Here is a 21704-nt window from a genome sequence, read left to right as displayed (position 1 = left end):
CCAGTCATTTGGAACTTGGATCAATTATTCTTTCAGAAACGCTTCCCTAAGCTTACCAAAGATAAAGGAGGTCTCAAATTAGGTTCTCATAGTCCCACAGTATTATAAACCTTTCATTCACAGCATAATGCTGTTAAAATTATATACTGTTTTTTATTATCTGCAATGAAGTTTTGCTATCTAATGTAACATGCATAAACTCTGAACACATACTAAGTGGAGGAAACACTGCACAAAATCCCCACATATTTTGTGGTCCATTTATATGAAATGTATGAATAGGGAAAATGAAACTTTTATATTTTAAACTATCTATTTAGTGCCTATTATAAGTACTATAGTACAGTTATCTTCAACTAGCGGGGGAGTAAAAAGTTATCCTCAACTGGGGGGGGGAGTAAAAAGTTATATCTAGCATGGGAATGACTAAATGAAGCAAGAAGGATTAGTTAAATATTTATAAGTTACTGAACAGCCTGAGAGGTGGTACAGTGGATAAAGTATTCAACTCACAGGCATGGGGTCCTGAGTTCAAGCCCCAGCATTGCATGGGCTAGAATGATGGTCTGGTTCTTTTCTTTCCTCTCTTCTCTTTATATATACATATACACATTCCTAAGACATTCTTAGTGGAAATGAATAACTAGTTGAATGTTGATAGTAAAAATAGACATTTTAGGGGGCAGGCGGTGGTGCACCTAGTTAAGCGCACACACTACAGTGCACAAGGACCCAGGTTCAAGCCCCTGGTCCCTACCTGCAGAGAGAAAGCTTCACGGGTGGTGAAGCAAGGTTGCAGGTGTCTCCATCTCTATCTCTCCTTCACCTCAACTTCTCTCTGTCTCTATCCAATAATAAAAGTTTAAATAAAAAGAATTAAAAAAAAATAGACATTTTACCAGTCAGTGCTTTGGTAAGAGAACATGTTAAAAAGTGGAATCATCATTTGAAATCTTGAGTTTGAGCAAATAGGAACCACTAAAAGATAGGCATACTGTGAATAGTTTATTTATTTATTTATTTTGCCTCTAGGGTTATCACTGTGGCTCAGTGCCTGCACTACAAATACTGGAGGCTATTTTTTTTCCCTTTTGTTGCCCTTGTTGTTTATTGTGGTTATTACTGTTGTTGTGATTACTGTCTTGTTGTTAGATAGGACAGAGAAATGGAAAGAGGAGGGGAAGATAGAGAGGGAGAGAGAAAGATAGATACTTGCAGACCTGCTTCACTGCCTATGAAGCGAACCCCCTACAGGTGGGGAGCTGGGGGCTTGAACTGGGACCGTTAAGGTGGTCCTTGTGCTTCGCGCCATGTGCACTTAACCTGCTGAGCTACCGCCCAGCTCCCACTGTGAATAGTTTATACAGATACATTATTTGAGGCCAGGCAGTGGTGCACCTGGTTAAGTGCATAAATTACAGTGCGCAAGGTCCCAGGTTCAAGCCCCTGGTTCCCACCTGCAGGGGGGAAGCTTCACAAGTGGTGAAACAGGACTGCAGGTGTCTCTTTGCTTATCTCCCTCCCCCCCTTAATAAATAAATAAAATACTTTTAAAAGATACATTATTCTCATTTGAGGATAAAGACTTTATGGGGGAGGGTCAGTGTGTCTGGAGCATTTGTAGGTAGTTAAGTATAGAAGACTGTTGGTATAAAATTAGGTAAGGAATAAAGAGGACCAGGGTCTAGATGGGATGGGAATAGAAAGCATAGGACATGTTGATTTAAGAAGTGGGAAAAATGAAGAGGACTTCTGAGATTTCATATCTAGTGTTTGCTTTGGCCTTTTTGGATTATTTTGTAAACAGTTTGCCTAGTTTTTACACACTTAACTTTCTTCTTTAACTCTTATTTCAGGTAGATCTTTTGCGAGCTGGAGAAATCCCTAAGCCTTTTCCAACACATTTTAAAGATTCATGGGACAACAAGCATGTTAAGATGCCTTGTTCAGAGCAAAACTTATATCCTGTGGAAGATGAGGTAAAAATATAAGTGTGAACTGTATTCTTAAAGCTTACATTGTTTTTAACACAGTAGTAAATTGATTTTAAAAACTATGCGTGGGAGTATCCGGGAAACATTATAAATACATTCCTAATATTCACCCATTATCTACTTTTTGAACATAGGATTAGTAAGCTACCCAATTTCCTTGTAGTTAGATGGGGGGAAAAATTCTTTTTTAAAATTTTTTAAAACTTGTTTTTTATATTTATTTATTGGATAGAGACAGCCAGAAATCAAGAGGGAAGTGGGGCACAGAGAGGAAGAGAGACAGAGAGACACCTGCAGCACTGCTTCACCACTCAAGCTTTCCCCCAGCAGGTGGGGACCAGGAAATCGAACCTGGATCCTTGCACATTGTAACATGTGCACTCAACCAGGTGTGCCAACACCCAGCCCCAAAAAGATTAATTCTATCTTGTGAACAGTAGTCACATATGATATATATAGTATTTTTGCCAAAGCTTAGAAAAACAGATTTCAGTGTTTGATCCTCCTTCCCCCAGCATGGTGACAAAGACATTAGAACCAAAACCAAGGGAAACTTCTTCACAGTTGCAGGGTAGCCATACAAGAGAGTTATCCACTGGTGACCAATACATGAGGGTGAACTGTAGAGAGAAAAAAAGTCAGGAAAAGCAGTGAAACAGTGATGGTCTTTTATTTTTTGAAAGATACTTTAACATTTCCATGTTTGAATTCTGATTCTGTGATGCAAACACCTTGGAATGGTTCTCTGATAGGTTTTTTTTTTTTTTTTTTCTTAAAGAATGGTGAACGAACTGCAGGCAGTCGGTGGGAGCTCATTCAGACTGCACTTCTCAACAAATTTACACGACCCCAAAACCTTAAGGTATATTTTATTCTTTTCTCTTACATGTAGTTCTTAGAAATGTGTACTTTGAGGGGGCCAGGCAGTAGCACAGCAGGTTAAGTGCACGTGGTGCAAAGCACAAGGACTAGCATAAGGATCCCAGTTTGAGCCCCCGGCTCTCCACCTACAGGGGAGTCGCTTCACAGGCGGTGAAGCAGGTCTGCAGGTGTCTGTCTTTCTCTCCCCCTCTCTGTCCTCTCTGTCCTCTCCTCTCTCAATTTCTCTCTGTCCTATCCAACAATGAACAACATCAACAACAATAATAACCACAACAAGGCTACAAAAGGGGGGAAAAATGGATTCATGGTGCAGGCATTGAGCCCCAGCAATAACCCTGGAGGCAAAAAACAAAATAAAAAAAGGTGTACTGTGTCTCCTTCCTCAAATACATTTTTTGGTCTTTAATAAACTCAGGTAATAACATTATTTATATACAAAGTGCTTAAGGAATTCTCTGTAGAGACATTCTTGGTTTCCATTTCATCACTAGGAAATGAGTAGAAGAAATGAGAGTTGTAAATGACTTGCCTGGAGCCACATATAATAATTCGGAGAACCAGAAATAAGACCTGTTCCTTGATTCCCTATCCAATTACTTTCAGTTCAAGTTTCTTTTTTATTTTTATTTTAGAATTATCAGGTTTCAGAAATGTCTTAAAAGTTAATTAGGAAAGAATTATGACTTCAGTAGCTTTTGCCCAAAGGGAAGCTAACTTCACTGATGATTAAAGTATACTTTAAATACTCTGTTTTTTTATTGCTCTTAATACAGTTTCTAGCAGTTTAATAATTTATTAGCCATATATTTTGGCAATAGTTTATTTATTGATATTTGAGTGTTTCATTAAGATGGTACAGGTAACCATTAAGATTGTTTTTCTAATATATTAATATATACACACATTTATTTTTTTGGCATTGTAGTCGTGTAAACTTCTAAAATGTTTATAACTGATAATGAAATTTTTGTATATTTCTGTGAAAATGAATTCAGTATTTAAATTTTTATTAGTGACAATATTGATTTATAAAATTACAAGATAACAGGGTTATGATTCTTGCACCATTCCAATGACTGTAGAGTCTGTATCCCCATTCACTCCATTGGAAGTTACAGATGTTCTCCCAAGGTTCTAGATATGGTTGACTATTGTTTCTATAACTGTCTATATTTATATATAATTATGCCCCCCCTTTTTTTTCTCTATGACCCTGCACTCTCTTCCCTTCCAAGTCATAACCACACCTATTACTGCATCGGAGTGTCCTTCATCTTTTCCTCTTATCTCTCTGGTTCCTGATGAAGTTTAAGTTCAGAGCCTTGTAATTACCTTCCCCTATCATTTCTCCTCCTTTGGGAATATGGATCAGAATTCTTTTTAGGATGCAGAAGGTGGGAGTTCTGGCTTCTGTAATCACTTCTCAAATGGACATAGGTGTTGGCAAGTCAGTCCATACCCCCCAGACTTAAACAGGAATTTAATAAATGTTTTTCAGATATATCAAAGTAGCAGCCTAGAATAATCTTTGTATTTTAAATTACATTATCATTTTACCTCTTAAGTTTTTTAGTGTACCATGATTAATTTAGGAAGAGGTAATTACATTCATTTGAATTTCATGTTCTTATGTATGTTATGATAAATTCAACAGAATAGAGAAGTCTCTTGAGGTTTTCTTCTTTCTGCCTGTGGTAATTGTTTTCTTTGCTGGGGGTGGGGGGGAACACACAGAGAGGGAGACACATTGAGTCTCTTTTATTAAATATAATTTTTTTCTGCTTTTGAGACACTTGATGTTGAATTAAGAATTGGAGATGTAGGGAGTCGGGCTGTAGCGCAGCGGGTTAAGCACAGGTGGCGCAAAGCACAAGGACCGGCATAAGGATCCCGGTTCGAACCCCGGCTCCCCACCTGCAGGGGAGTCGCTTCACAGGCAGTGAAGCAGGTCTGCAGGTGTCTATCTTTCTCTCCTCCTCTCTGTCTTCCCCTCCTCTCTCCATTTCTCTCTGTCCTATACAACAACGACAACAACAATAATAACTACAACAATAAAACAACAAGGGCAACAAAAGGGAATAAATTAAATAAATATTTAAAAAAAAAGAATTGGAGATGTTAACAGTTTTTTTAAGTGTCTTCAAAATTTGATTGACAGTAATTTTTATGTAAATGCTATGTTGATAATTTGCAAAGAATAGATATTTTATGATTCAGTTAATTGTTATTTGCTGTGCGTTATGAAATAACCTCAGCCAATACTTAAGACTTGGAGTGAAGTAAAAAATAGCTAAGTGATCCTATAAATCCCATTAAAGGATTGCAATGCAAAGCTTATTTGAAATATTTTTCCTTATCATCTTTGTAAAACATAAAAAGTGGGGGTTAGGCCATAGCGCAATGGATTAATAAGTGCACGTGGTGCAAAGCACAATGACTGGTGTAAGGATCCCAGCTCGAGCCACCTGCTCCCCACCCCTGGGGGGTTGCTTCACAGCAGGTCTGCAGGTGTCTGTCTTTCTCTCACCACCCTCTCTGTCTCCCCTCCTCTCTCTATTTCTCTGTGTCCTTTCCAACAACAACATCAATGGCAACAAAAAAAACAATGGCCTCTAAGAGCAGTGGATTCGTGGTGCCTGCACCACCGAGCCCCAGCAAATAAACCTGGAGGCAAAAAAAAAAAAAAAAAGTACCTTCTTCTAAAGATTATAACTTGATGAGGTATGGTACTTAACACATAGCCTTCAAGCTATCAACTACAGTGTACAGAATATACCTCTCATTGCCAACGGTTATTTTTACTGCCCCCCTTCTTTGTAATTGATTTCTTTTTATGCACTGGCCCCTGGCAAAGATTGATCTGCTTTTTAAAAACCATAGATTAATTTTATATTTTATGTGAGTGGAATCATATTGTATTCATGGCAGTGTATCTGACTTTAAGATTTTCAAGATTTAACCTTTTTGGGCTTTTTTGTTTTGTTTTGTTTTGTTTCCAATTTGTATTAGATAGGACAGAGATATTGAGAAAGGATGGGGAAATAGAGGAAGAGAAAGACACCTACAGACCTACTTCACCACTCATGAGACAGACTCTTTGTAGGTGGAGAGCAAGGGCTCAAACCCGGATCCTTGCATTTGCTAATGGTTGTGCTTAACTGAGTATGTCATCATCTGGCCCCCAATTTAATCTTATTGTAGAATAAGTTTGTCCCTGTACATTTCTTGTTTGCCCATTCATCTGTTGATAGACATTTTTTTTAATACTTTGTGAGAAGTTCTGAATTCAGATATTAGTGATTAGGAAAGTCTTTAGGGTAAAGGAGATGGTTATGCAAACAAAATTTAATGCCTGAGACTCCGAAGTCCCAAGTTCAACCCCCTATACTGCTATAAGCCAGAACTGCGGTGCTCTGGTAAGATAACAAATAAAATTAATTGAAATGAAATCTTAAAAAAAAAATTCCCTCACTGAAAATATTATAAGTGAAAAAAATTTTTTTTAATTTTATTATCTTTATTTATTTGACAGAGACATTTAGAAATAGAGAGGAAGGGGAGAGAGAGAGAGAGAGAGACCTGTAGCCCTGCTTTACCACTCGTGAAGCTTTCCCATGCAGGTGGGGACTGAGGGCTTGAACCTCGGTCCTTGCGCATTGTAACGTGCACTCAACCATATGTGTCACCACCTAGCCCCATGAAGAAAAACTTTTTTGTCTAGTGATTTTTGTTTGATTGTCTCCTCCCTCCTTTTTTTCTTTTCTTCTTTTTTTTTTTAAGAACTTGGGTGTCCCTGATTCCACATAACAAATGCACACTTTTATTGATTTTTTTTCAATCAATGATGAGGAAATTTGTGAAGGTTGATAATAATAATTTAACGGTGTTTTTAGGCTTACATATACCATCAATAAAAGAGGGGGGGAAAAGGGGGCCGGGTGGTGGCATACCTGGTGAAGCACAAAGGACCTGGATTCAAGCCCCTTCCCCTACCTGCAGTGGTTCTGCTTCATAAGCAGTGAAGCAGGTCTGCAGGTATCTCTCTCTGTCTGTCCTTCTCAATATCTCTCTATCCTATCTAATAAAAATTAGAAAGAGGAAGCCTGGCGGTGTTGTACCAGGTTAAGCTCACGTAGAACGAAGTCCAAGTACCCACGCAAAGATCTCGGTTCAAGCGCCCAGTTCCCAAGATCCCCAGGGGGCTTGCTTCACAAGCAGTGAGGCAGCTCTGCAGGTGTCTTTCTCCCTCTCTGTCCCCCCCCCCCAATTTCTCTCTGTCCTATCCAATGGAATTTAAAAAAACGACTTCCAGGAGCAGTGGATTCATAGTGCAGGCACTGAACCCCAGCTATAAACCTGGAGGTTAAATAAATAAATAAATATTAGAAAAAGAAAAAAAATGGCTACTGGTAGCTACTGGTAACAGTGGATTCATAGTGCCAGCACTAAGCCCCAGCAATAACCCTGGCAGCAATAAATAAGTAAAGGGAGTGTGTATTATATATATAAATGTTTATAAATTATACGTTACTTTATTAATATATGTACCTTATAAAGTATATTATTGAAATAGAATTTTAGAAGATGAAATAAAATATGATTGTAAATAATAGTTCTGTTTATATAGCTGATAGGTTGCTTTATAAATACTACTACTCTCTGGTAACAGGGCACCTGTTCAGACAGTGAAAAGTTACACCAGTAGATGGCATACTTCTTAGACTGTTCATTATATATATGAAGGTGTGTGCTCTTTGTGAACTGCTGAAGGAAAATAATTTATACGTAGCTTACAAAAATAACCAATAGTAACGAGGGAGAGACTATTTCCTACTTTAGTGTGATATTCCTCAATCTTTTCTTTTTTTCATTTAGACTTTTTTCCAATTGCTTCTTCCTAGGAAATCTATTATTACAAGTATACCTTATATTGAGTATATAGTATGACCTTACTAAAGGCCAAAATATTAAATATTTAATCTTTATTCTTCAGCTCCTCAGGGTCCTATTTGTTGATAACTTGGACTATGTCATAACTTTATAATGTATGTTTTAGGACGGTTAAGATATTTTCCTAATTAGTTTACCTTTCTAGTTTCATCTAAGAATAAGTTAATATGCAGTATATTTTTCATAGCTACTGACATGAACTAGCTAATAGTGGGAAAATTTATTTAGCATTTTGAAATTTACTGCAACTGGTTCATAAAGGAGATAGGCTATTCATATAGAACTGACTTGCTTATATCATGAAGTTTTATTTATGCTTTTTTTCTAGGATGCTATTCTGAAATATAATGTTGCATATTCTAAGAAATGGGACTTCACAGCTTTAGTTGATTTCTGTGATAAGGTAAAAGTTCTTGTTCTCTTATTTCTTTATCCATTGAAATAGTATGACAACTGTATTAGAAAATTGAGTTTTCTAAAATCTGCTGTTTTTATACCCTTGTCAGTTGTATTTAATTGGATGATTGGATATTGAGAATTTATTGTTACCCATGTTTGTAGATATCTATGTTGCATTCACTCTGTTCTCAGCCACAAATACTGTACTTTTTTTTTTTTTTTTCTTTTTACCAGAGTACTGCTCAGCTCTGGCCCATTGTGGAGTAAGGGGATTGAAACTACAACTTTGGAGCCTCAGGCATGAGAGTCTCTTTGCATAACCACTATGCCATCTATCCCCATAGTACTGTTTTTTCAGTCCCAAAAATGAGATGTTTAGTTTAAAGTCACAAAATTTCTATGACTCTGCAACTATATTGTAAGTCTATTTTTTAGAGTGTTTATAACAAGGCCTCTTTTAAATTTTTTTTATTTATTTGCTTATTGGATAGAGACAGCAAAAATCAAGAGGGAAGGGGGAAATTGAGAGAGAGCAAGAAGGACTGGCTTCACCACTTGCAAAGCTTTCCTCCAGCAAATGGGGACCAAGGACTCAAATCCAGAACCTTGTGCCTTGTAACATGTGTGCTCAACCAGGTCCACCACCACTTGGCCCCTCTCAGTCTATTTTTCACAGAAGACTATAGCAGTTTATCTTCAGTTATAGGCAAGCACTTTCATAATGCAATTAGAAGAATGAACATTATCCATTATAGAAAAAAAAAAAAGGCAGTATGTTTTTTGACGTTTCTTCTGAAATACTGATAGATTCATAAGGAAACTACAAAGGAATGTGCAGGGAAGTCCCATGCAAACTTGATCTCACCTTCCTTCTTGTTAATGACTTGTACAGCTGTGTTACAGTATCAAAATGAGGAAATTGAAATAGCTGTGCTTTTACTCAGTTGTGTGTGATTCCTTCATATATAACCATTACCACCTTGAAGATATAGAACAACTCCATTAGCACAGGTCTTGCCACACACTTTCCTTCCTAGTTTCTGGTAATCACTAATCTATTTCAGGTCTATGAATTTGTTTCAGATAGTTTATATTATGTGAACCATTTCAGATTACCTTTCTTGTTTTGTATTATTTCCATAATTCATCAGGAGTTGTTTCTTTTTATTGCTCAGTACTGTTCCATGATAAAGATGTGTCCTAGGGGTTGGGCAGTAGCGCAGCAGGTTAAACGCACATTGTGCCAAGTGCAAGGATCAGCGTGAGGATCCCAGTTCAAGCCCCTGGCTCCCCACCTGCAGGGGAGTCACTTCACAGGTGGTAAAGCAGGTCTGCAGGTGTCTTAATCTTTCTCTCCCCCTCTCTGTCTTCCCCTCCTCTCTCCATTTCTCTCTGTCCTATCCAACAATGACATCAATAACAATAATGACTACAACAAAAAAAAAAACCAACAAGGGCAACAAAAGGGAAAATAAATAAATATATTTTTTAAATGTATCCTTATTTTTATTACCATAGATACATTTCAGGACATTCGGATTGTTTCCAGATTTTGACTGCAACTACTGTATAATTGCTGTGAACTTATATTCCACTTTTTTTTTAAAATATAAGTTTGTATTTCTATGAGATAAATAAATACCCAAGGGTACAGTTGCTAAATTGTTATGCGTTATTTCAGCTTGATAAGAATCGTCATTATACTTTTGCCATTATACATAATTGCCATTATACTGCTGAACAAGTCACACCCAAAGAAAGAGACTTTCATTTACAATGTTTTCTTTTAAAATATTTGTTTAGATATTTTTTTAACTGCCACCAGGTTTATTGCTGGGCTTCAGTGCATGCATAATGAATCCACTGCTCCTGGCAGCCCTTCCTCCCTTCCTTCCTCCCTTCCTTCCTCCCTCCCTTCCTTCCTTGCCCCTGCCTCTCTCTTTCTTTCTTTCTTTCTTTCTTTCTTTCTTTCTTTCTTTCTTTCTTTCTTTCTTTCTTTCTTTCTCTCTTTCTCTCTCTCTCTCTCTCTCTCTCTCTCTTTCTTTCCTTCCTTCCTTCCTTTCTTTCTTTCTTTCTTTCTTTCTTTCTTTCTTTCTTTCTTTCTCTCTCCTTTTCTCCCTTTCTTTCTTACTTTCTTTTTCCCACAGAAATTCAGAGGGGTGGATGGTGGCACTCTTGATAGAATGCACATGTTATAATATACAAGGACTTGGGTTCAAGCCCCTGGTCCCCACCTGCATGGGAGAAGCTTTGCAGAAGGTGAAGCAATGCCACTGGTCTCTCTCCTTTCCTCTCCCTATCTCTGCTTTCTTTCTCTATCTAATAAATAAACAAATAAATAAATAAGAAAAGAAGAGAAAAAGAAATTGAGAGGGAAGGGGGAGATAGAGTGACTCTGCAGTACTCCTTTACTACTCTTGAAGCATTCCCCCTGCCCCTCTACAGGCGGGGACCAGGGGCTTGAATCTGGATCGTTTTGCATAGTAATGTATGCACTCCACTGGCTGTATCACCTCCCTGCCTCCTACAGTCTATTTTTTTTATTTTTACAACTAAATCTTCTATTGATGCTATTTTAACCACACATACTACTTAATGCATCACTTACGTTTTACGTTCAGTTATATTTTTTTAGTTTCATTTACTAATAATAGAAAATAAAAGTAATTTTGAAATGGAAATATTTTTCATTGATTTCAATATAAACAATTTTGACTCGTCTAATGGAGAATTCTTACTGAACTTTGAACATTCCTGTATTATTTTGTATACAGGAGTTTTTCCATCTCTAGCCACTTTTTTCCAGATACAGAAACTATGTAAATAACTGAGATTATTCTATTGTAAACAAATTTTTTAAAGATAGAATCTCAGGTGGGGGGAGATAGCATAATGCTTATGCAAAGAGATTCTCTTACCTGGGGCTCCAGAGTCTCAGGTTCAGTTCCCCCGCACCACCATAAGCCAGAGCTAAGGTATAGTCTGGTAAAATAACATTTTTTAAAAAATCTACTTTAGCAAAAGTAGATTCCCTTAACCTAAGGCACATAGTGTGTCCCTGACAGATATGTATAACGCAATCAGTTTTCCTTCTACTACTGCATACAGTCACAGTTCAATGTCCCTTTCACACACTTTCCACTCCTACTTGCTGCCTTATTGTCTCTGCATTGAGAGACTGATGTGCTCCCTTCTTTGACCTTTCTCTATTGAAATTCTATTTTCCCGGGCTAACATTTTCCTGTCTGCTCCCTCCAAAATGAGATGTCACCTTTTTTGAATTTTGTGACAGTATTATTTTTATCTTGTGTCTCTTTGTCTGGTTTTTATTTATTTTATTTTATTTTTCCTGCATGAAATGGTGACATCTTCTAATATGTTAAATGTATAAGGGGCAGAGACTGTCTTTTTTGGGTTTGCATTCACTATACCGTTTTGCACAATGCCTTCCTTATAGCAAGTGTTCTGTGTGTAGTTAGAGGCTGAATTTCACCAACAGATTATGTGATCATATTAGTGTCATATTAAATGGGTTACTATGCCATCTGTACAATGCCTTACTTACAGCAAGTACTCTTTATGGAGTTAGGGACTGGATTTCAAAAGATCTGGTAAACATATAGGTTTTCTGAGTTACTGAGGTAAGAATACTTTTGAAAACCTTAAGTTCGAGCTAATAAAATTTCATTGTTTGTTGGTCTGGGAGACATCTCAGCAAGTAGAGCTCATACTTTAATATGTGCAGGGACTCAGGCTTGGCTCTCTGCTACCACATGGGAGCAGCATGGAAGCAGGAAGCTTCACTGTGGTGGAGTGGTGCTGTTGTCTCTCATTCCTTCTCTATCTCTTACCCTCTAGCAGAAAAAAAAAAATGTCTGTGAGGAAGAAGTGTAGAATAATAAATATGTAAGTTAGGTTTGGAGAGATTAGGTCTTGGAGACAGAAATACTATTTCTATTACCATTACAGTTAATAACATGCTATTGCAATAACTGATGTGATAAAAATATAGAAGGATACAGAGTAGCATACTTTTAAAGACAAAAAAAATTTTTTAAGATTTTTTTTTAAATTTATTCATGAGAAAGATAGGAGGAGAGAGAGAAAGAATCAGAAATCACTCTGGCACATGTGCTGCCAGGGATTGAACTCAGGATCTCATGCTTGAGAGTCTGATGCTTTATCCACTGCGCCACCTCCCGGACCACAAAGACAAAAGTTTTAAAAGTACATGTCAACTAGCTAAATGTGAGCACTTAGTGAGTAATGATTCTAAGAATTCAACTGTGAGTTGCTTACTCAAGAGAATGATATACCACAAGTAGGCAAAGAAGGTGTGACATATTTTCATCTTTTAGGAGATATGCAATCAACTTTTATATTAAGAGCTGAATGAATCATACAATAAAACTGTTGTATGCAATTTAAAAATGTTGCTTTGAGCATTCATGTTCAGGTCAGGAGTATTCAAGTCTCTTGGTTATTTGCCTAGAACTGGAACTGCTGGATTATACAACAACTGTTTAATATTTTAAGAACTGAATTTTTTTTCATAGTGACTATATTGTTTCACAGTCTTTACAATTACTAGCAGTGGGACCAAGTTGATAGTGGGACCAGGTAGATAGTAGATAATGTTTATGCAAAAGACTTTTTGATTCCTGAGCCTCCAAAGTCTCAGGTTCAATCTCCAGCACTGAGCCAGAACTAAGCGATTTCCCAGTTCTGCATAATGGTGTCTACAAAATACTCTCACCTCCAACCTAGGACCCCAACTCTCCCCTCCTCCCTGGCCTTTCTCTTCCATTCCTTCCCTGGAGACCCTTGCTTTGGTCCAGTACACTGTCCCCATTCCAAGTTTTGCCACATCTCTGAAGTCCCAACTATATGTGAGGCCATCTGGTATTCATCCCTCTCTGACTTATCTCAACACTTTTCCTTCAGGTTCCATCCAAGGCGAAGATTGGGATCAAATTTAACATTACTTTTAACTAAAATTAACCACTGTATCTAATTTAAACTTAAGAAATTAAGAAAACAAAAGGAGTCTGTATGTTATAATTTAAGTGACAAAGAAAAATATATCTGATTGCATCAAAACATCAATATATTTAAGAATGAGATATCTAGATTTAAGGCTACTCTGATATATATGGATTCTATTTTTTTTTTCCTTTATAACATCTTTAAACATTATATCAGCCAAAAGCTTGAAAAACTAACCTTAAGCTTACTGGTGCACCCCGAAGGTGGTGACTGAGGGCTTGAACCTTGGTCTTTGTGCACTATAATGTGTGCACTCAACCAGGTGTGCCACTGCCCAGCTTCTATAGACTTGATTTTCTAGGGCATGGTATGTATATTAATATAAGCAGTTTATCTGATTATTTAATATTTTAGGCAGTTTATCTGAATATACTGAAAGTATAAATTACAAATATGTAAATTTATTGCTTATTAAACATTTTAGCAAGGAAATCTTAGACACAGTTTCCTTTTTACCCTGCCCTCAAGCTGTAAGATAGCATAATGATTATGCAAACAGACTCTCATGCTTGACGCTCAGAAGTTCCAGGTTCAGTCCCCGTGCACCACCATAAAGCAGAGCTGATCAGTTTTCTGGTTCAAAAACATAAACACGTAAAATCTGTCAACATATCATGGAACTTTAGTGCTTTTTAGAATAGTTTGTAGTAACTACTGTTGCAAATCAGAATACATTTTTTGGGTCAATAAGTAAAACAGTAAAGGTTATGATCTTCCACAATAGCCTTTTTGTTTTTTGTAATTCAGAATAAGTTTCTGAGTGTTTATTATCTCTCTCTTTAGTTTCCATTTTCAAATGAAATTCTTCATAGTTAATCTACTTTCTGGATCTTCCTTTAAATCTTAAAAAGATGTAAAGTGTGCTTGTTACATTTGTTATAAAGAGTCTGTAGCAAAATCCTAATTAAATAAAAGTGACCTTGAATGTTGGCATAAGAGAATGTTGGCATAAGACTAGAGCTAATGTCTTTATCTCTTAGCTTTTGAGCCTCTGATTTAGAGTTTATTGGAAATTTAACCATTTTGGATTTCTTCCCTTGATGACTCACAGTCTTCAAAATCAGTTAGGTCTGCATGTTTTATAAGCCTGACAATTTAATTCATGAGAACTGTGGGAGTCAAGAGCTAATTACAACCACTGAAATAGTCAATTTATTTAACCTTTTTTTTTTTTTTTCTACTCAGCTCTGGCTAGTGGTGCTGCTGAGGATTGAACCTGGGACCTGAGTGCTTGAGGCATAAAGTCTTTTTTGCGCAACCATTATGCTATCTCCCCAGTCTAACATTTTTTTAGATTTGTTTGAAATAGGTGGATTTTCCCTTTTTGGTCTGGTTAATGTGTGCTTCTGGATTAAAACATTTACTGAGTCTTCTATTAATGACATACTCTTAAAAGATTTTAATTTTTTTTTAAATTTGTTTATTCAGTGAGAGTGAGGAGAAGGAAAGAGAATGACATTAGAGCACCACTCCCACATATGCAGTGATGGGGCTTCACACATGGAAATCATACCTTCTAATCACTCAACCATTTCAGCAGATAGCAGCTCCTGGCCACTACTATTACCACCACTACCACTAATTCTTCTTCTTCTTCTTCTTCTCCATCTTCTCTCCTTCATGCATGTATAGATACCTTGCTGTTATTTGGTCTTGGTTTAACCTTCCCTACACTGGTCATTGATAAAATTAGAGTTGGTATTTTCAGTTTCTGAAACACTGTTGTATTTATGTGTAGGTAGGACAAGGAAGATGAAAGTTAGGGATTGTCAAAGGTGAAAATGCACACAATAGAATTTTTTCTGTAGTCTTAAATAATGAAGTTAAGCTAGTATATTAGTGGCTTATAATTTCAGCCATATTTGTTTGGTTCAAGTAGCTATTCAATATCATTGTTTTTAAGTGTTGCTATAGTGTTGATTTCATTATCCAGAAATCTGGTAGAATAGTGATAATATCTGATTTAAAATCTGCCATGATTGATCAACTAGCTCTGAGGCAATTTTTTTTTACACAGTTTGACACAATACTTACTGCTAAATTAATTTACATATACCTTCTTATGTGCATACTCTTTAGAAATAAATTTCCAATTCCCAACACCAACATAAACTATAGTTATATAGTGCTTGAGTTAAACAAATAATAAAATGAAACCAAAGCAATACGTAAATTTTTTTTATTTCTATCTTGTTTTAATTTTTAGCCTGAGTATGTTTAAATAGCCTAGAAAATAAAGGATATGAATGTTTAAAAACAGATTTACATACTGTTTATAACATTTCTTTTTATCTTCATCTTCTTCTGGTAGTATAAATCCTCTGGTGTTAAATAAGAGACATTTCAGGTAGATAAAAGTGTTAGGAGCTTACCCAAAAGGGGAAAAAAAAATCTCTGGTTATAACTTTTTTATTTTTTTTATTCCTATTAATTCTATTGGGCTAATTCATCTCAACTCTGGGAAGACTAAGTTTCTGAGTGTTTATTATGTTTAATAAACATGGCTCAGACACAAACAAGCTGTGTTCATTTATTCAGGCTGCTAAAATAGGATACTTAGACTGAATGGTTTGTAAACAACAGAAATGTATTCCTCACAGTACTGGAGGCTGGAAAGTCCAAGATTATGACATTGGCAAAGTGATGTGTGGTGAACAACCTGCTCCCTGCTTCTTTGCTATATGCTCATAAGTAGGAAGGAGAGAGGGAGATGATCTCAGAAGTCTCTTTTTTGAGGTCACTAGTCCTACTGATGATCTAATCACTTCCCAAAGTGCCCTTCTCTGAATATCTGTATACCATTGCATTGACAGTATGGGTTCAGCACGTGGTATCCATCTGTTTCTACTTCACATCTCATTAAGAGGAACCATCTAAACAAACTATTTCAATAATTTTATCATAAGTTTCCTTTCCTCCTTTCTCTCTCTCCCTTCTTCTCTCCCTCTCCCCCCTCCCTTTCTCCCTTCTCTCTCCCTTCATTTCCCTTTCTTTCTTTCTTTCTTTCTTTCTTTCTTTCTTTCTTTCTTTCTTTCTTTCTTTCTTTCTTCTTTCTTACCAGAGCACTGCTCAGCTCTGGCTTATGGTGGTGCTGGGGACGGAACCTGGGACTTCAGAGCCTCAGGCATGAGAGTCTCTTTGCATAACCATTATGCTATCTACCCTCCACCATATTAGGTTTTCTATACCCACCACTCTGAGTATCACAGAGAAAACACTAGTCTTACTATATTTCTCAAACTCAGCAGATACAAAACAATTGTATTTTAAGATACACCCATGACCCTATCTTTTCTTGACTCCTGTTTCTTTCCTTGATGTCTGGTTAACATTTGCCTACCTTTAGTGATCAGCATAGCTGTCACTTCTATTAACTGACTTTACTTGTTCCACCTCCCATAGTCTTCTTTAAAAGAGCCTCTTATTTGTTCATTGTTCTATCCCTATCACTTAGCATAATGCCAACATCTATCTGTAAATACCACTTCATGCTAATAATTCTTGACATTCAACATACTCTGTCAGCTTCACATTCAACATACTCTGTCAGCTTCTTACACTAAGACATAATTTTACTTCTTAAACACTTCTTCCTAAACAATACTTTCTAAAATATCTCATCTCTATTCTATTATACCTGTCAGATCCTTGCAATTACTGTGATTTAGATGGTATATATCCTTACAGTCATTCAGCTGTCCCTGTGTACAGCACTGCTCCCTTCAAATCTGTCTTTCATTACTGCTCACATAGTGGGCTCTTAGAAGCATATATCATATAACCTTATGTGACACTTCATTTATTTTTTGGTTCTATGGTTGATATTTATGGTATTTCATGGCCTTGGTTCTTTCCACCTCTCCAGCATCATTTCTTAGAGCTTTTCTTAAGTCTGATATTCTGACAACTGAATAGCTTGTTCTCTATCATGCTGTTTACTTGTCTTAATCTATCCTTTTAGACTTACTTAAGTTTCCCATAAGACCTGCTTTTTTTAATTATTGTTTTATTTTTATTAGGGAAGAAATTATTTATAAGACAGTTGTCAAATGGGCACAGTTCTCATCCTCCCATGATTAAGTGTCTGCACACCATTCCCACCACCAACTTAAGAATCTTACTAGTGTCCTCTCAGCCCCCTCCCCACACCTCTACTATATCCTTAGCTTTGATGAAACAGGTCATGTCTGTCTAGTCCAAGCTTTGTCCTGTGTTTGCCTTTCCTTCCTTGTTTCTTAGGTTCTACCTATAAGTGATATTATCTAATATTCATCATTTTCCTTCTGGGCTGATCTCACTTAATATGATTCCTTCAAGTTTCCTTTACTAACTCTTAGAAAACATTTACTTAGTAAATGTTTCTTGAACAGTGAGACACTCAAGGAGAAAGATCAGCACACTTTAAGTTACAGGATTATCTGCTGGTAGAGAAAAATGATGAGACCAGTGACACCAGTATACATGATTCTTTAATTCCTTATATGATATTTTTCACCCTAAAAACAGTCAGTTCCTAGAGAACAGAAGCATAGTTAATGTACAATACTCAGTATAAAGTCCTGGGCAAAGTGGGTACTCAGTAGATGCTTATACTAATAGTACTGTTAGAATTAAGAATAGAGATTAGATGTGCTTTTGGGGTTTTTTGTTTGTTTTGTTTTTCTGAGCCAAAATTATGTCATAGGAAAGATTGACTATTTTCAGACTCATTTGCATTTTAAATGAATTGGCAGTTATTAAAAGTCACCTAACATTATTGAATAAAATTGGGTTTTAAATTATTTTTAATTAGGACTTTACTTTTTATCATTATGTTAATCACCACCAGGGCTATCTCTGGGACTTGGTCCCTGGATGAACCCAGTGCTCCCAATGATTTTTTCTTTTTCTTTCTTTCTTTTTTTCTTTTTTTTTTTTTTTTGCTTGCTTGTTGTTTTCATTCTTCTTATTTGATAGGCAAAGAGAAACTAGGAAGGAAAGGTAGGATAAAGAGGAAGAGAGATAGAGAGATATCTGTAGCATTGCTTCATTGCTTGTGAAGTTTCCCTGTATAGAAGGGGATCATGGGCTTGAAACCTTGATCCTTGCACATGGTAAAGTATGTGCTCAGTGGGGTGTGCCACCGCATTGAGCCCGTTAATTAAGCTTTTACAAATTCCGAGAGTTTTAGATTTAATCATACTGTACTTTTACTGTCAGCTATAGACATGTATGAGAACTTTTTAAGCTGACTTTGGTTGGTTGGTGGTTATTCTATTGGAGTAGAGTGGCATGTCCTATGCCATTCAGTAGTGGCCACTAACTATATGCAGTTATTTGAATTGAAATCAAAGTAAATTTGAAATTCAGGTTTTCAGTGATACTAGTCACACTCCTAGTAAAGCATTTCAAATACTCGGTAACCACATGTGTCCAGTGGCTTCCATATAGAAGTTCCCTTCCATTCTGACCTAGATCACCTCTAAGATTCCTTCTGCTCCTGACATGTTGCCAGTATCACTTGGTAGTTCTGGTAGAATCTAATAAAGGGAAACATCAAAATATCAGCATTTTTAGAAAAGTTTCTTTAAAATGTTCTGACAGGGAGTTGGGCGGTAGTGCAGTGGGTTAAGCACACGTGGCACAAAGCGCTAGTACCAGCGTAATGATCCCAGTTCAAGCCTCCGGCTCCCCACCTGCAGGGGAGTTGCTTCATAGGTGGTGAAGCAGGTCTGCAGGTGTCTTTCTCTCCCCCTCTCTGTCTTTCCCTCCTCTCTCCATTTCTCTCTGTCCTATCTAACAATGACAACAATAAAACAACAAGGGCAACAAAAGGTAATAAATAAATATTTTTTAAAAAGTTCTGACTAGGGCAGGGGGTCCGGCGGTAATGCAGCGGGTTAAGTACACGAAATGCAAGGACCTTGTAAGGATTTTTTTTTTTTAATTGCTGGGGCTCCGTGCCTGCACTAGGAATCCACTGCTCCTGGAGGCCATTTTTTTCTCCATTTTGTTGCCCTTGTTGTTGTCATTATTGGTATTGTTGCCAGGGGTTGAGTTTCTGTTGATATTGTTGCCATTGGTATTGTTGTTGTTGTGGTTAGGACAGAGAGAAATCGAGAGAGGAGGGTAGAGAAAGATAGACACTTGGCAGACCTGCTTCACAGTTTGTGAAGCGGCCCCCCTGCAGGTGGGGATCTGGGGGAGGGCTGGAACTGGGATCCTTAGAAGGTCCTTGCGCTTGGCGCCATGTGTGTGCTTAACTTGCTGCACTACCACCGGACCCCCTAGTCAGATCTTTTTACAAGGAACTTTTCTTGAAATCAGATGAGATCAGGCGTGTTCAGGGTGATATGGCCGTAGACACAAGGAACTTTTCTAAAAATGCTGATAATATTTTGATTATTCTCTTGATTAGATTTTACCATAAATAATTGAATTGATGATTAGAACATTTCCAATTAAAAGGGCATTTTTATATTTTATTAGTGGTTTAATAGTGATTTATTTACAAGGCTATGATATATAGGGGTGTGATTCTTTACCACCCCTACCACCAAAGTTCTATGCTCCCACCTCCTTCCAATAGTAACCACCACACTTTTCCCAAGGTCACACATATAAGTTGAATGTGTGTGTGTGTGTGTGTGTGTGTGTGTGTGTGTCTTCTTTTCAAGTTCATGTGTTTCAGTTCTGTATATCCCACAGATGAGTGAAAGCATACAGTAGTTGATTATCATTTCCTCACTTACTTCATTAAGCATAATCACTGCCAGTTCCATTCATGTTGTCTCAGAGGACACAATACAGTCTTTTTAAGTGCTAGTAATATACTCCATTGAGTATATGTCCCATGACTTCTTAAATTTTTTAAATATTTTATTTTAATAAAGAGACATGGAGAGAAAGACACACTGCTCAGCTCTGCTTTATGGTTATGTTAGGGATTGAGCATAGGACCTTGGAGCCTCAGGCATGAAATTCTTTTGCATAGCCATTGTGCTATCTCCCCAGCCCACCTCAAAAAAAAAACAAAAAAAAACTCATTTTCATTGCAGTAGAATTTATTTCAGCTTTAGTGCATTTCTCTATATATATTTTTTCTCTAGAGAATCTGCCACCAGGGGGCGCCCTCAAACCTTTTGAGAAAATTGTTTCAAGCTTGTTAAAAATTTAGGCTATAATACTGATTTTTCATACATGGTAACTTAAGGATTAAATTAAGTGTAAGCACTATAATATGTATGTATGTATACATTCACATTACTTGATTTGTATGGTAAATTATTTTCTATGTTTTGTGTGAGAAGTTTTCTTTGAACTACCTTGAAAGAAGGATGAATAATGGTTTAGTCATAATATATATGGTATTAAAAGTATCATTGTCTTGTATGTAATAAATAGCATTGTGATTTGGTGCTGTTTGCTAACATGACTGATAGATGTGGCCATGTAATAATACTGTGAAAGAAGCGAGAGATGAGAAGGACCTATCAGACCATCGTGTACTAGTGTGGCTTATTCTCAAAAGAATAATCATTTACGGTAACAGTACTGAGAAGTAAATTCTTCTTTGGAGACAGAGGATAATAGAGTGAATTATATTTTTTTCCCTCAAGAGTACACATACTCTGGTTATTTTATCATTAGCATGAAAACAAGGTAGTGATAATCACTGTATGATGTGTTAAAAAGTCACCCTACACAAGTCTATTCTTCATGTTTGATCTAATGAAATTTATGTAGGAATTAGTGTGGCTGTTTTTGATTAGAGACATATTTTGTTCCAAGAACTGGATGAAGATATCCTTCAGAATTTATTGTATTCCCAGATTAGTTGTTAATTATTAGGATTTATGAATATATGATGGTGAGATTTCCACATTTATCTATATATTTTAAGCCCTTGATGGCTTGTTTTCTGAGTAAAGTAATAAATCACTAGTGCAAAATTCTGTCCTAAGAAACATAATAGTAATTGGGAGAAATTGGAAGTGGAGTTATGATAGTGCTCTTTCTCACTTTATTATTCCCCCTCTTATATGTGCTTGAGAAGAAGAGTTTGAGCATGGGATTGAAGATGGAAAATTAAAAGGATACTTCATTGCTTAGCACTCGTTTTTCTTTCTCTCCTGATAACTATTGATGGGGAGGAGAAGGAAGTATTTATTGTAGCCTGATCTAGTCCATTTTAAGCATTCATCAAACTAATATAATGACAAATGCATATTTTCCCATTTAAATTATAGGCTATTACTATTTTTTTCTATCCTTAAACAGAATTGTTTCAAATTCATATAATGAACTATGATTTTTTTATCAGTGTTTCCCATATTTCTAAAATTCATTGGGAAGCTCTTCATAACTGTTTGAAGGGAATAAGCCAAACCAAAACAAAAGATAGTATAAAGATGGGGTGGGGCCAGAGAGTTGCCCACTGGGTAGGGTACTTGC

At 36.6% G+C, this 21704-nt stretch overlaps 1 protein-coding gene across 2 annotated transcripts in view; it reads left to right on the top strand.

Moving 5' to 3' along the window:
* PARG (poly(ADP-ribose) glycohydrolase) overlaps positions 1-21704 on the top strand; it is a 120179-nt gene that overhangs the window by 15200 nt on the left and 83275 nt on the right. For both annotated transcript variants that reach the window (XM_060191551.1, XM_007526490.3), the window contains exons 5-7: positions 1857-1979; positions 2773-2856; positions 8155-8229. In XM_060191551.1, the coding sequence (XP_060047534.1) occupies positions 1857-1979; positions 2773-2856; positions 8155-8229 (282 nt within the window). The remainder of the gene's footprint in view (positions 1-1856; positions 1980-2772; positions 2857-8154; positions 8230-21704) is intronic.

This window comes from Erinaceus europaeus, chromosome 1, assembly GCF_950295315.1.
Source record: "Erinaceus europaeus chromosome 1, mEriEur2.1, whole genome shotgun sequence".
Lineage (NCBI taxonomy): Eukaryota > Metazoa > Chordata > Mammalia > Eulipotyphla > Erinaceidae > Erinaceus > Erinaceus europaeus.
Note: the sequence above shows the minus strand (reverse complement) of the source record. Positions and strands in the feature narration are given on the sequence as shown.